General features: G+C 53.4%; 5 protein-coding genes across 5 annotated transcripts; all 5 read right to left on the bottom strand.

Annotated features, from left to right (window-relative positions):
• Window positions 1–2,516: 2,516 nt before the first annotated feature.
• On the bottom strand, window positions 2,517–4,746 carry LOC120951369 (uncharacterized). The gene is made up of 2 exons (XM_040370044.2): window positions 3,310–4,746; window positions 2,517–3,245 (listed from the first exon to the last, which is right to left on the bottom strand). The coding sequence occupies exons 1-2, from the start codon at window positions 4,743–4,745 to the stop codon at window positions 2,744–2,746; spliced, it is 1,938 nt and encodes a 645-aa protein (XP_040225978.2). The 5' UTR covers window position 4,746; the 3' UTR covers window positions 2,517–2,743.
• Window positions 4,747–4,970: 224 nt separating this feature from the next.
• LOC120951371 (uncharacterized) lies at window positions 4,971–6,942 on the bottom strand. The gene is made up of 2 exons (XM_040370046.2): window positions 5,531–6,942; window positions 4,971–5,457 (listed from the first exon to the last, which is right to left on the bottom strand). Exons 1-2 carry the CDS (start codon window positions 6,940–6,942, stop codon window positions 4,971–4,973), a joined length of 1,899 nt encoding a protein of 632 aa, XP_040225980.2.
• Window positions 6,943–7,237: 295 nt separating this feature from the next.
• LOC120951370 (uncharacterized) lies at window positions 7,238–9,198 on the bottom strand. The gene is made up of 2 exons (XM_040370045.2): window positions 7,751–9,198; window positions 7,238–7,673 (listed from the first exon to the last, which is right to left on the bottom strand). Exons 1-2 carry the CDS (start codon window positions 9,196–9,198, stop codon window positions 7,238–7,240), a joined length of 1,884 nt encoding a protein of 627 aa, XP_040225979.2.
• A 152-nt stretch (window positions 9,199–9,350) lies between these two features.
• LOC120952736 (uncharacterized) lies at window positions 9,351–11,529 on the bottom strand. Its single transcript, XM_040372206.2, has 2 exons — window positions 9,912–11,529; window positions 9,351–9,835 (listed from the first exon to the last, which is right to left on the bottom strand). Exons 1-2 carry the CDS (start codon window positions 11,300–11,302, stop codon window positions 9,364–9,366), a joined length of 1,863 nt encoding a protein of 620 aa, XP_040228140.2. The 5' UTR covers window positions 11,303–11,529; the 3' UTR covers window positions 9,351–9,363.
• Window positions 11,530–11,617: 88 nt separating this feature from the next.
• Window positions 11,618–14,361, bottom strand: LOC120951372 (T-complex protein 1 subunit eta). Its single transcript, XM_040370049.2, has 4 exons — window positions 14,213–14,361; window positions 12,597–13,812; window positions 12,323–12,511; window positions 11,618–12,223 (listed from the first exon to the last, which is right to left on the bottom strand). Exons 1-4 carry the CDS (start codon window positions 14,213–14,215, stop codon window positions 12,003–12,005), a joined length of 1,629 nt encoding a protein of 542 aa, XP_040225983.1. The 5' UTR covers window positions 14,216–14,361; the 3' UTR covers window positions 11,618–12,002.
• Between the last annotated feature and the right edge of the window lie 15 nt (window positions 14,362–14,376).

Raw genomic sequence — 14,376 nt, 5'->3', positions numbered from 1 at the left:
GAAACATTAATTATTCGATGTGAACAAACCCATTTGCAGTGAATGTAAGCAGCATTACCCGCAAACGACCCTTTTCTTTCTTTATTTAAAACACTGCCTTTCGAATCCCTTCACACCACAGATCCACTAGATGATCGTGATCGGTCGCAAACCTATTCACCCTTTCTCTCTTATACGACCAGTAGTTGGTGGTGTGTTGGTACTGTAAAGTTGTACATAGGCAATGGGAGTACCAGCTTGAACCACTGCGGGATGTGAATGAAGACAGTCAAACCATCCGAACAGCAGACAGCCGTTGGGATATTGGAGACGTAGGACATAAAAGAAAGAAAGAAAACAAAAAGGGAAAGCAATGGCCAGGGACCTTAATTGGGTCAGCGTAAACATTGCCGTCAGTACGCCGAGGCGCTGTACCACGGCGGGAGCCAATTTACTTCCCCATGGATGCATATGCTCTTTGCCGTACTGAGTTGATTGAGCTGATTTAGTTTGCATCCAGCAAATTACTCTCACCCTCCACCGCCTCTCATTCCTTTTCCCCGTTTAAGGTCTTCGTGTTGTTCCCGTTTAACTTAATTTTCCACAAAAACCGTCTACCCCTTTAGCTGACCACCGGTGGGGATTTGTTTGACTTTGGTAAACAAAGTGTCCCATCGGTAAATGAATTGGACACACGCAACATTCATCAAACATTGTATCCTGCGTGACAAATCAGAGTTCAACCGAAACCGTGAGCAAAACCGGATTGCTCTTTCCCAATCTATACGATCGGGTTTATAGCTTGCATATTATAGCCAATTCCAATTTAGTTATTGAAAGGCAAGCTTTAGAGCAAAAAAAAAAGGCACGAAGCGCAGCATCACATCCCTTCTACCTTTTGAGATGAATTTGGTACCACAAACACCGATGCACGAGGGAGGGGGGGCTGATTGTCTTTTGCGCATTGGAAAGTCCACGTCCATATGTAACCACGTGAAACCGGTTTCATGAATTCAAACCGTACCCACCCCGGTGGCAACAACTCAACATCGGTGTCGAGAGTAGGGTGCTTTCAACATTGGCACCACGTTGAATGGTTACGAGATGTGCCTGCTGCCCGTGCTGATGATATTTCTCAGCCTGCGATACTCTAGTGAAGTAGAGCCGTCGTCGTATGGGCATGGGATTATTTTATACTCCAAAAACTACGCTCCTCGCGATCAATAGCCATCCGAAGAAAATGATAAATTGAATCTTATGATAATAACGATGTATATACTTCACGCAATACGTTTACTGTTCTGCTACTATCATGTTCTTATAAAGATGTACTATCTGAAAAGAAGATTGACAACGGTTTTCAACCCTGTTGGAGATTGGAGCCTAAACCTGTCGGAGAACGGGACCCTACACGAAAGGACAGCTGCCGCCAGGGACCGACACATCCTGGAGCACTATTCTTTACCGAACCATATAACAATTGAGAGCTACTAAATTGTGCTACACTCTACTTTTTCGCAGTTTTTTATTTATTTATTTATTTATTTATTTTTTTTTTTGAAACAGATCGTGACCAATTCTCAAGCTATATATTTCAACATTTTGTTTTCTGTTTTCTTATGCGATTTACAGAGTTTTCTAGGGATTCTCAGAGTTTTTAGGGGTTGCGGGACACTTCATTGACTCTTTCTTGTGGGAAGTGAACTTCACATTGTGGGAATTGGACTCTATGGCACCCTTTTTGAACATACGCGAATTCAAAATTCCTATTGTATTTGTCCTACAAGGATGCTATGGAGTCCAATTCCCACTACATTAAGTTCATTTCGCGTAAGAAGGAGTCAATAAAGTGTCCCACAGCTATGAGAACTCCTGGAAACCCTGTTTAAAAATTTTCTAAAAAAACATCTTTTTTCAACATTCAATGGTAGCCTAAGAAATCCGGTGACTCTTGTTGTTCATGAAAACTAATGTATGTGCTTGTGCTACATTCGTTAGCATAATCATAGGTGTATATCCAATTATTTGAATTCCTGCCACAGTGCGGCCAAAATATTGCAGATAAAAAAACATGATGTTATTGTTTACATCGGAATCGATACTCGGAAAAGTAAATATTCAAAACTTGTAAATCTAATTAGAGTTTGACAATATTGAAAAAAAACAGCGACAAAGTTGAGTGTAGCATCAATTTGGTGAGCCACTGTAGGACTCTCAACGCAACTCAACGCAAATGATCTATCCTACCATTGCTCCCAAACAAAATATGCTGAACATAGAAAAAAAGCACACACACATACAATTTGATTTTATGCACTCACAAACGTACCAACCGTTCGTCTGTAGGAGCTAATTTATGATGGTGTGCAAACACACTGACCCATCGGATCGCTTCCTCTTCCCGGTTCGGTTGTCTCGGCACAAAATGGATACACGTTTCGGATCACCCACCACCCCTATAACAAGGGGTGAGTCATATTTGGCGAAAACCGGTCGCTATGGTGACTGCCCAGAGATGGAGCCGAGCGGCGAGCGTGTTGCTGTGTTCCGGTATTTATTTTTTGCACCTATTCTTTGTCTACGCTTCCGCGTGTGTGACGCGCATAAGGTGAGCAGATAAGGCATACTGCAAACACTACGGTGAGTTGCGATTGACTGACCCATGGGACAGGAGGGGGCATTGTAAAGCAGCTCAGTGTAACTATTACGGCGTGCCAAACACATCTTATCACTACTACACGATTGCGAATGCACTATGTTTGGCTTAGACACTTTTTTTGCGGCGCGTTCGTGTCTTCATTCCGCAGCATCGTTGGAGCAGCCGACGAGTGCGCAGGCGAAAGTATACTATCTCCCCCAGAAACACAACCGTCGCCAACAGCATCAACGCACTGCACAGATAGAAGCCGCCAGAAATTTGGTTCCACCGCAGGCTGGCCGGTTCCGGGTCTTCCTTCGCATTGGTCCAGTAGCGATTGTCGCGGTACTCCTCCGACCAGTGGTGCACCAGGCCGGCGGCATGCATGCGCAGTATCCACCCATCGAACGGTCGCTGCAGGGCGGTCGATTTGGGATAGTGGAATCCCAGGTTGTACATGAAGCCGGTGTCCTTGCCCACGTACACCACACCGTCCTTGCCGCGGCGCTTCACGTAGTAGGCGATGCAGTCGAGCGGGCTGACCATGACACCGCCCAGCCGATCCTGGGACAGCTCGTAAAACAGATCATCCCAATCCCGCTGATCGTTCGGTACCAGCTTGATGCGACTGTGCAAGGAGAGAAGCGCGTTAGATTAATGGCGGGTCGGGTCTGACTGAGTGGCCTGCCTACCTGGCGGGTATCGAGGGATTGTCTCTGTAGAATTGCAGCGACGCACGGAACATGTTGTAGTACAGGCCGGCCCGGTTGATCGCCTCGAGCGTGTTCAAATCGGACGCGAGCGACGCGGACGACTGGAGCCGCTGGAACAGGCCCGCCTGGAAGAGCGTCCGTATGACGAGCGCGTTCAGGATGAAACCGATGAGGAACAGACGCGTACTGTCCAGCCGCAACCATCCGACGGCACCGCCCATCAGCAGCACCCACAGCTGGTACAGCGGATGCTGGAGCGCCGGTTCGCGCGCGAGACGACGGTTGACCGTGACCAGCGCCAGCGCGACCAGCGCGAACGCTGCGTACCCGAGCGCAATGCAAAGCCACGCGTCGGCCGCGAACGGTTGGAACAGCTTCTCGAACGAGGTGTACGGACGCTTCGGCGGTATGCCCATGATCATCTGCGTCATGTGGTTCGGTACGCCCATCCGCAGGTACGTGTGGCGGTTGAGCGAAAAGCCGAGACTGCCGAAGCCAAAGTCCGCCCCCCGGCGCTGCAGCAACCCGACCAGCCCAGTACTGTTCGCGGCGTACAGTATGCCCCACTTTACGCCATCCGTTGGCCGCACGTACCGGAAGGTGAAGTTGAGCCGGGCGGCAAGCGTGGCGACGATGTGCACCTCAAGCCCGTATTGCACGGTGCGATTGCCCACGGTACGACTCATGGAGAACGGACGCACCTCCACCGTGCCAACGGTCAGGGAGCATCCGTGCAGGTTCGTCATTCGGTTCGGGAACCAGCCCGCCAAACGATCCCAAGTACCGTTGTTGTTCGCATACCGACCGATCTCGTACGGTGCTGCGTTGCCGCACTGTCCTTCCCCATACGGATCGTACGAGTAGGCCGCCAGTTCACCGCGATTATCTGCTTCCCCACTCGCTAAGACGACCACGACGACGACGTTGATGATCTGCCGGTTCCACAGCTCCCTCATCACGGCACGAAGCTGCCCACGATCGGCAAGCTGTTCGATGACGATCGTGTACAGCCCGTCGAAATGGTATGCTCCGCTGTCCAAACCATGCTGCAACCAGCTGCAAAGTGCATCATAGTCTAGCATCAACAGCACGCTATAGTGAACGGATCGACGCTTTACGGCGGGTGCGAGCAGATCAGCAAAGGACACGATCATCCAGTCGGCATTGCGGCACAGCGCGTCGTCGATGAGTTCGCCCTGCCAGGGTGTAAGCTGCCGCTGGGTGTCGTTGCCATTCCAGCTGCGAAAATGCACTTCCAACGCAAGGGCACGGTAGTGCACACGAAGTATCGGGGCAAGGAAGCGTGTGTTCGTGGATTCGCTTTGAAGGAACTCCGGTGGCATTTCCTCTTCACAGCGCTCCACGGTGCAACCGTCGGCGAAGGTGCACCACAGCATGAGGCAAAACAGCAGCATTGCGATTCTAGCGGATAGATAAACACTTTTGCCTTCTATGCGAAGCGATCGGTGTACTTATACCCTTTTCTGATACGCGTGCGTCTCTCTGCAAACGGTTAGTATGAAGAGGTGCGGTCATTACTGGACCAAGAATTAGAAAAAAATCAATTACATGCGCGCTCCCTATTTCATCCAATTACATATTTACCTTCCTAATGTTCTACCCATTGCTACGCAATGGATTTAGTGTGCGAGGTGGTACTGTCCGGGAGTAGGTTGCTCGCTTGCCTTCCGCCACTTCCGGGCCCATCCCAGCTCGGCGACAAACACACACACGGCCAGCAGGTGCATCGTGCCGCACAGATAGAACGCACCGGAAAGGTGGCTCCACGCCAGGCTGGCCGGTTCGGGATCTGCCTTCGCGTTCGACCAGTACCGACCGTCCTCAAACGCCCGGGCCCACTGATCGACCAGTCCGGCCGAGTGATACGCCAGCACGCGGGCACTGAACGGCGCCTGCAGTGCGGTGGTTTGCGGGTAGAAGAAGGCCGTATTGTACGTAATGCCGTTGTGTTTGCCGACGTACACCAGGCCCCGATTGCCGTACTGCTGCACGTAGTACTTGATGCAGTCGAGCGGTAATGTTACCACAAAGTCACTGCCAGGCTGGGACAGCTGGTACAGCAGCTCTTCCCAGTTCTCGTTATCGTGCAGTGTACGACGAATGCGCCTGCCGTACAGAGAAGAAAACATAGTTACCATTGGACACACAATCACATACTGCTTATGGGGCGTTGCCGTACCTGGGACCGACCAGCGGGTTGTCGTTGAAGAACAGGGTAATCGTTTTATGCATAATGTACGTCTTGCCCGCCCGGTTGATCTGCTCGAGCGTGTCCAGCTCCGACGCCAGGCTGGCGGACGCCTGCAGCCGCTCAAACATGGCCGCATGATAGAGCGTCCGCACGACCAGCATGTTGAGGACGAGGCTGACGACAAACAGGCGCGTGCTGTCCATGCGCAACGCACCGCACGGACCACCCATCGTCAGCACCCAGACCGTGTAGCACGGATGGCGCAATCGGTCGGCCACCAGCCGCCACCCGATGCCGAACAGTGCCCAGGCCAGCGTGCTGATGCCGGCCAGCCCGAGCACCACGCACAGCCAGGTCTGCCGGCTGAACGGTTTGATCAGCTTCTCCACCGAGCTGTCCGGTCGCTTGGGCGGGATGGCCATCGCCAACTGGCCGAAGCGGCTCGCAATGCCCGGCCGCAGATGCTGCACCCGGGACAGACTGATGCCGATGCTGCCGAGCCCGAAATCGACCTCGCCCCGCTGTATCCAGCCCATCAGTCCGGTGCTGTTGACGGCACGGGCAAAGCCCCACCGGGTGCTACCGTTCGAGATGCGATACTCTGGCGTAAAGTTGAACCTGCGCGACAAATCGTCCACCTGCGACACCTCGATGCCTTTGTGCGTGGTACTACCACCGGGCCCATCGCGCTCGATGATCGAGCAAGGTATGATATGGATCGTACCGATCACGAGCGGGCAGCCGTTAAAATTGTCCGTTCGCTTCGCGTACCACCGGACCAGTTCGGTCCACGTACCGTTCGCGTACTGGCCGACGGCGTACGGTTCCACGCTGCCACACCGGTGCTCGCGGTAAGGATCATAAGTGTAGGCTACGTACCGTTCTTCATCCTCGTTCGCACGCTTCTCGCTCACAATGACGACCACATTGAGCAGCCGGTAACTCCACAGCCTTTCCATGACGTCGTGCAGCTTTGGCCGCCGCTGTTCGATAACGATCGTGTACAGTCCATCGAACTGGTAGGCCCCCGGTGTCATTCCATCTAGCAGCGTGCACAGCGAGCGATAGTCGGCGACAAGAAACACACCGTAGTAGGCGGGACGTCTCTCCGCTGCCGGTAAATCGTCGAACGATACGGCCAACCAATCGTGCCCGGTGCGCATTAGCCCGTCGATAAGATCCTGCTGCTGGTGGAACGGGTTCGAGTGGCCTCCATTCTGCACGCGAACAGCGACGAAACCTTCCGGCACACGGTAATGTGTTTGCACGATTGGGGTAAGCAACGATGCCTGTTGGGTTACCGTAACGCCAGATGGTTTAGCGTTCAAAAGATGTCCGGCTGTTTTAGATACGCTCAGCACCAGTAAATGCATGATAGCGAGGATGATTGCAGATCTCATTTCGATAACTACCTCCAGTCGACTGATATACTAGTTTTAATGATACGATACATGATGCTACTTCTGTTAACGACGACACAATTAATTGGGCTATCAATAAACGGTCTACTTTGATTCGTGTTTGCTTTGCCAACCACTTGGTGGAACTGGTGTAAAGTTGTGAAGTTGTGATTGTTTGCATATAAATTTCTAACCCCCTTTCAGGGGTTCATATTTGCGGTGCAATTTGCTAGTTGTGCATATGCGCTATTATCGCGTGCTGCAACCGGACCACGGCGCGCGCATCATACATATTTCATTTCCTACGGCTCATTATTCGCTCTCCCACCAGTACCAGCGAGGATAGGGCGAGCAGGCACGCCCACAGATAGAACCCACCGGACAGGTGCGACCACTGCAGGCTGATCGGTTCCGGGTGCTGCTTGGCGTTGTTCCAGTACCGCGTGTCGCGGAACTGTTCCCGCCAGATGGGAACCAGTCCGGCCGCCTGGTACCGGCCGATGATCGCACTGAACGGTTCCGTCAGCGGGGATGCTTTCGGATACACTAAGCCCGGATTGTAGTTGATGCTGGTGTGGCTGCTCACGTAGACCAGACCGCGCTGGCCGACGTTTTTCACGTAGTACTCGATCGCATCGAGCGGTATCACAAACACACCGTTCAGCCTGTAGTGCGAAATGTTGTACATCACCTCGTCCCAGTCCTTGGTTTCGTCCCAAAGGATGCGTATTCTGTGTGGTGTGCAAAAGTAAGAGTAGATATGTTAGAAAAGAGAAGCAAATAAAATGCACCAGTCAAGCACACGTACCTGTCATGCACCAGCGGATTGTCCTTGTAGTAGAACGATGTCGTAATGTACATGTAGTACAGCATGTGTGCGGCATTTATCTGCTGGAAGGTGTTCAGATCACTGCCCAGCGTGGTCGTCGCCTGCAGCCGCTCAAACATCGCCGAATGGTACATCGTGCGTATGACAAGCGCGTTCAGCACAAAGCCCGCCAGGAACAGCCGGATGCTGGTCTGGCGGACGGGACGCGACGGTCCACCCATCAGCATCACCCACACATTGTACGCCGGATTGCGAAAGTGTTCTACCGTGGTGACCAGGCGCGAGTCAAACACCAGCACGGTCAGCAGTAGGTAGCCTGCATAGCACAACGCAATGCACAGCCAAGCCTCGAGCGTGAACGGAGCGAACAGCTTCTCCAGCCACGTGAACGGTCGTGCCGGCGGTGCAGCCATGCTGAGCTGCGTGATGAAGCTGGGCAAGCCCACGGTCAGATACCGATTGCGGTACTCGTTGTATCCCATGCAGCCGAAGCCGAACGCCACCTCGTTGCGCTGTATCATGCCCATCATGCCGGTACTGTTGGCCGCCCGTATGATGCCCCACTTCACCGTACCGGCCGGGCTGCGGTAGTCGATCGTGAAGTTGAACCAGCGCGCAACGTTCTCCACAATCGACACTTCCATGCCGTAGCGGATCGTAGCGTTCCCCTCCCGCCGTACCATCGAGTACGGTTTGGCCGCGAACGTACCCACCGACAGGCTGCAGCCGTGAAAGTTCTCCATCTTGTTCCGGTACCAACGGTGCAAGCTTTGCCACCGGCCGGCCACAAATTGATCCAGCAGCAGCGGTTCCAGTAGTTCACACTTGCCCTCGCGGTACGGATCGTAGCTGTAGGCACGGTAGCTGTCCGCGTCCGTTGCTGCTTCCTGCACTATCAAAGCCACGTTGACTATTCGACGCTGCCAGAGGATGGTCACTAGCTGCACCATGTGGTCCGTTTCGTATGCGGCATTTATCACCAACAGGCAACGCCCGGTTGGGTCGTAATCCGTGTAGTTTAAGGTTTGCAAAATCTTCCCCATTGCATCGTACCCGTCGGCGAAGAACACATTGTAGAACGAAGCGTACGGGTTGGTGACGATCGGCATCCGGCCACTCACCGTACCGATCAGCCAGCCACTGTTTTCGCGCATCAGTTCGTTCATTTCAAACAGCTCGCGTGTGGTGGTGGTGGTGCCATTCTCACTACTCTCAGCACGAAAGTTAACAGGAAAGGTGGGATATTGAAAATGCTGCTTCAGTGGCGCTTGCAGATGCTCCGTTGCACTTACAGCGTCGACCAGCGGAATAAGCTTGCCAGCACTGCAGTAGCAATGCTGTGCCACCATGGCTAGGGCAAGCAGTGCTGCGAATAGCTTCATTAGCGATGCCGTTGTACGATGAAACCCGTGCAACGAAAGCCGCATGCACTGGAAAAAACTATTGCAGGCAAACCGTTCGAAGCCGTGTGTTTTATCGTCCTTTAGCTAGAGTCGTAATGTGCAAAGTGGAATGCCAACAAACGGCCAAGACACACACGATATAGTATCGTATTATCGTAATAACACACTCATCAAACATTCACTCTCCAGCTAAATATGCTTGCTCGCACGATTAACCTTCGATACGGCAAACTCGCCGACAAACGCAACGGTCGCCGCTAGCAAACCGAGCGCCCACAGGTAGAACCCGCCCGCTATCTGCTGGAGCTGCAGCGGCGTCGGCACCACACCGTCCTGCTGCTCGTAGTTCGTCGCACCGTTCGGATTGTTGCGGTACTCGGCCCTCCAGTGCAGAATGAAGCCGCCGGCCTGCAGCCGGTGCAGCAACCGGTCGAACGGTTGCTGCAGCGCCGTCCGCCGCGGGAAATGGAACGCAACGTAGTAGCTGATGGCGGTGTGCTCGCTCACGTACACCATGGCGCCCTTCTGCTGCTGGCCGCGATGCTTCACGTAGTACGCTATGCTTTCTAGCGACAGCGGGATCACACCCTTCAGCCGGTGCTGCGAAATGTTGTACATCACCTCGTCCCAGTCGATGTTTTCGTTCGCGATGGCTCGAATGCTGCAAAGCGGAAGACGAAAAAAAAAAATACAATTCACTGCCGTAATTCTGTGCGTCCTTAGCAGTCGGCTCCTACCTGCCATTCACTTCCGGATTGTCGGCGTAGAACCGTACCGTCGCTCTGAACATGTAGTAGCTCAGGCCCGCCTTATTGATGTCCTGGTAGGTGTGCAGATTGGCTGCCATCAGATCGTTCGACTTGAGCCGCTGAAACAACGCCGACTGGTAGAGGTTGCGCACGATCAGCGCATTCAGCACCAGGCTGATGACGTAGAGCCGAGTACTGTGCCGGTGCACTTCCCGACCCGGTCCACCCATCAGGATCGTCCAGAAGGTGTAGTACAGGCCGGGTATGCGTTCCCGGCGCGGTCGATGCTTCCCGCGGAACAGTACCACGTACAGGCACAGGATGGTGGTGTACCCGGCCGCCACCAGCAGCCACGCGGACGGCCGCAATGGGAGAAACAGCTTCTCCAGGGCCGTGTACGGTAGCCGGGGCGGTATGGTCATCGAAAGCTGCGACACGATGCTGGGCACGCTGGAGCGCAGATAGAGGTCCCGCTCGATGCTGCGACCGACGGAGCCGAACCCGACGTCCGCCTCGTTACGCTGCAACATGCCCATCTGGCCGGTGCTGTTGTGCGGCAACAGTATGCCCCAACGCGTGTTGTTTGGCGGCGGCGTGTACACGATGCTGACGTTCAGCTTCGCCGCAATGTGGTTGAATATTTTCACCTCCAGCCCGGAGTAGCGGGTCTCGTTGCCGACGGTTCGCACCATGACGAAGGGTTTGCTTTCGAACGTTGCCACCTTGAGGGGACATTGGTTGAAATTTGGAAGTCCGCAGTTAAACCAACCGCCCGCCAACCGGCGCCATCCAGCGTCTGTATACCGGTCGATCAGTTTCACCCGCACTTTACCACATTTCCCATACGCGTACGGTTCGTATCCGTACGCACGGAACCTCGCTGTATCGTTTGAGCGGCTCACTATAAGCACAACATGTACGATTCGATTTTTCCAAACAATTTCAAACACATCCCGCACGCCTGTTGCCTCCCGTGCAAGTTGCTCCGTGACGATGAAAATGTACCGCCCACTGGGATAGAAACAATCGTACTCCAGGCTGGCGAGAAACGTCTGCAACGAGCGTACCGTTGCCGCTATGAACACGTTCTGCAAACGGGTGCGGCACCGCATGCATCGCAGCGAGCTACGAAAGACCGCCACCATCCAATCGCTATGGGCCAGCACGATCGCGTGCAGTGCATCGAGCTGAGTGGACTGATTCGTTACGTACACTGGGCTGTCTAGCCAAAATACGACCGGGATGTTGGTGTCCTTGAAATGGTGGGCAATCGGAACCGTTAGGTGATGGTACTTGTTCCGGTGATGGTCTGAAACCGGTACCATGGCACACAAGCTGGTCGCAATGCAGCAGAGGGACACCATTAAAAGTACTTTCATGGTGCACGGTTACGGTTACAGTGAGCCAGCAACAATCCGGTGTGCGGAACCTTTGCCCGGGATGGTGTGGGACAAAAACTGGTAATTTGAGCTTATATTTACATACCAATCAAAGGCTGACGGTGGTGGAAAAAGTGTATACTCGGGAGTTGGTGTGAGTAATCGTGTTTGCAACTTTGTAGTGGCTCACCGAATCTTGTGGCGCTTGTAATAATTTAATAAAATTGCATGCTTGATTTTCAAGCTAATTATAATGTACCGACCATAAGCAACCGCAACCTTTCTTTCGCCAGAATTTCTAACCAACGAACAGTATTATCTTTGAATGGATCGATTATTTCGCTCGTAATTTATTCATTTCATGAGAGCGATGCAGTAAGAAAAAGGCATTTTGTTTCCGGTTCCGAATCTCCCCTCTCTCTCTCTCTCTCTCTCTATCTCTCTCGCTTCTGCTTCATTGTATTAGTTACGGGTGAACTTAATGTTACGCCAAAATAATGCGCGTGTGCTTCGAAAATCGCGAAACCGAATGTGCATGAGGTGTGTGTGCCTTGGGTGTGATGGAAAGGGGGGTGTGTTAGAGCACGACAGTGAGAAGAGACGATTTGGTTATTTGGTTGAGAAAGATGAGAAATGACAGTGTAAAGCGTACGCAAAACTAAAAAGAAAAACGGTAGTAAGTAAGGCCGATGAACCCGGCTTAGAACGGACGTCCCATTCCGCGGCCCATCGGTGGCTGCGGTGCTTCACCGGCGCCCGATTTGGGGCTTTTGATCGTTTCGTCCACGGACAGGATCATGCACGTGGCCTCACAGGCAGCCGTCAGTGCGTTGATCTTGATGACCGACGGTTCCCACACGAACGCCTCAAAGTTGTCGGCAATGTGTTCCTTCATAATGTCCACACCGTACCATTGGCAACCTGGGACAGTGGGGGCAATGGGCACAATGGGAAAAGGAATTGAGATTAAAATAAACCAACCAAGGCATATCGAATACCTAGAAGACCAGTCCCACATACCTTGTGCGTGTTTCTGGCGCAGTTTGTTGAGAATGTTGGTTGCATCGAAGCCCGCATTGTCGCACAGCTGACGGGGGATGATTTCCAGCGCCTTGGCCATGGCGCCGATCAGCAGCTGCTCCTTGCCGGCAATTGTGCGCGAATAGTTGCGTAGCATTTTCGACAGCTCCATCTCAATTGCACCACCGCCTGGGAAAGAGATAAAAAAGGGAAATAGACAACATTGAAGCACTCCTTCCTCATCGTGTACAACCCCGCTCGCCAGCAAACTTACCGGCCACAACGGAATCGTTGCGAATCGTGCGCCGCACAATCATGATTGCATCGTGCAGCGAACGTTCCGTCTCTTCCAGAAACTGTTCCGCACCGCCGCGCAGTATGATCGTGCACGTTTTCGCGTTCGGGCAGCCCTGGAACAGGTTGAACCGCTCGCTACCGATCTGCCGCTCCTCGAAGTGTGCGCACGTGCCCAGCACCTTGTCGCTGATGTCCTGTACCGTCGTCATGACCGCGCCACCGCACGCCTTGAGCGTGCGCTTCAGGTCCTCCTCCGGTACGCGCCCGGCACAGAACATGTCCCGGTCGGCGAAGTACTGTGTCGCCACGTCGCCGATCGGCAGCTTGGACAGCACGACCTGCGCACCGGACTGGTGGATTTTGGCCAGCTTGTCGTACAGTATCTGCCACTCGGCGTCCACCACCTTCTGGTACTCGGCCACATTGTCCACGCGCACCTCCGCATTGTCCCGCTCCGCCTTCAGCTCGAGCTCAATGTTCAGCAGCGCAATCTTCACGTTGTCGTAGCTCTTGGGCTGCATCTCGAACCCGGCGTACGCGAACGTCTTCTTGAAGGCGACACCCTCCACCAGCATCGAGTCCTCGAGCGCACCGCCCGTCACCTTCTTGATGCCGATCATGTTCAGCGGCAGCAGCACGTCCAGCGTCGTAACCGAGTCGACCACCATCTTCGAGAAGAACTCCTTCTGCTGGTGGATGAGCTTCGAGTTGAGCGCGGTCGCGGCGCACTTCTCCAGCAGCGCCCGGTGCTTCTCGGTGTCGTGCTTTTCGATCTTGAACGCCAGCTCGTTGATTTGCGCCACGCACAGGTTCAGCGCTTTGCGTACCGCTTTGATGATGATGCGCGGATGCACGCCCTCCTCCACGAACGGCTTCAGCTGCTTCAGGAACTCGCCGGCCAGCAGCACCACACTCGTGGTACCGTCGCCCACCTCCGCGTCCTGCGATTTGGCAATGTCGACGAGCGTCTTGGCCGCCGGGTGCACGATGTCCAGCAGCTTCATGATTGTCGCACCGTCGTTGGAAATCGTGGCCTTACCCTTGCTGTCCACGATCAGCTTGTCCATACCGCGGGGGCCGAGTGTCGTCCGCACCGCATCGACAATCGACTGGCAGGCATTGATGTTCGACACTAGCTGAGGCTTGCCCTGCGAGGTATCGGTGCCCTCCTTCAGCAGAATGATTTGCGGTTGCTGCAAGCAAATAGCAAGATGGAAAGAATGTATCATCCAAGAAGCCGGGTGGTGGTGAATCATGGCGAACGTTTCTGTGTGGGTGCGTGGGTTGTATGTATGTGTGTGTGTGCGTCGTCATGTGCCGTATGCTTGCGGGAGCAATGTTCTCGAGACATTTGCTACAGCAAGCGCACGAATGAATCTTTTAAGACGCTCTACTAACGAAAAACAACACACTTTTTACCGTCTAGCAGATTATTTGCCCGTTTTACACTCTAAAAGCGGCCGGAAAACCCGTATAAGGAAGAGTTTACAAAGAAAAGCGTGCTCGCGAACATGCCGGTAAACAAATGGTAACCATTTCACCCCTACCAACGCTCGCCGGTGCCATAAACGGATCGTAACGTGCAATACTTACCATATTGGAAGGGAATGAGTCGATACTGCACTGAAACGAACGTTAATATCCTATTTTTCCAGAATATTTTATTCCGAAAGTTGGGGCAAAAGTCCTCGCCTAGGTAAACGTGATCGCAGACGGAATGACAGCGGTGAAACGGTAGCTGTCAAAGTGGGCGAGCG

The sequence above is a fragment of the Anopheles coluzzii genome, chromosome 2 (genome assembly GCF_943734685.1).
Source record: "Anopheles coluzzii chromosome 2, AcolN3, whole genome shotgun sequence".
Taxonomy (NCBI): domain Eukaryota; kingdom Metazoa; phylum Arthropoda; class Insecta; order Diptera; family Culicidae; genus Anopheles; species Anopheles coluzzii.
This window is presented reverse-complemented; position numbering and strand designations above follow the sequence as displayed.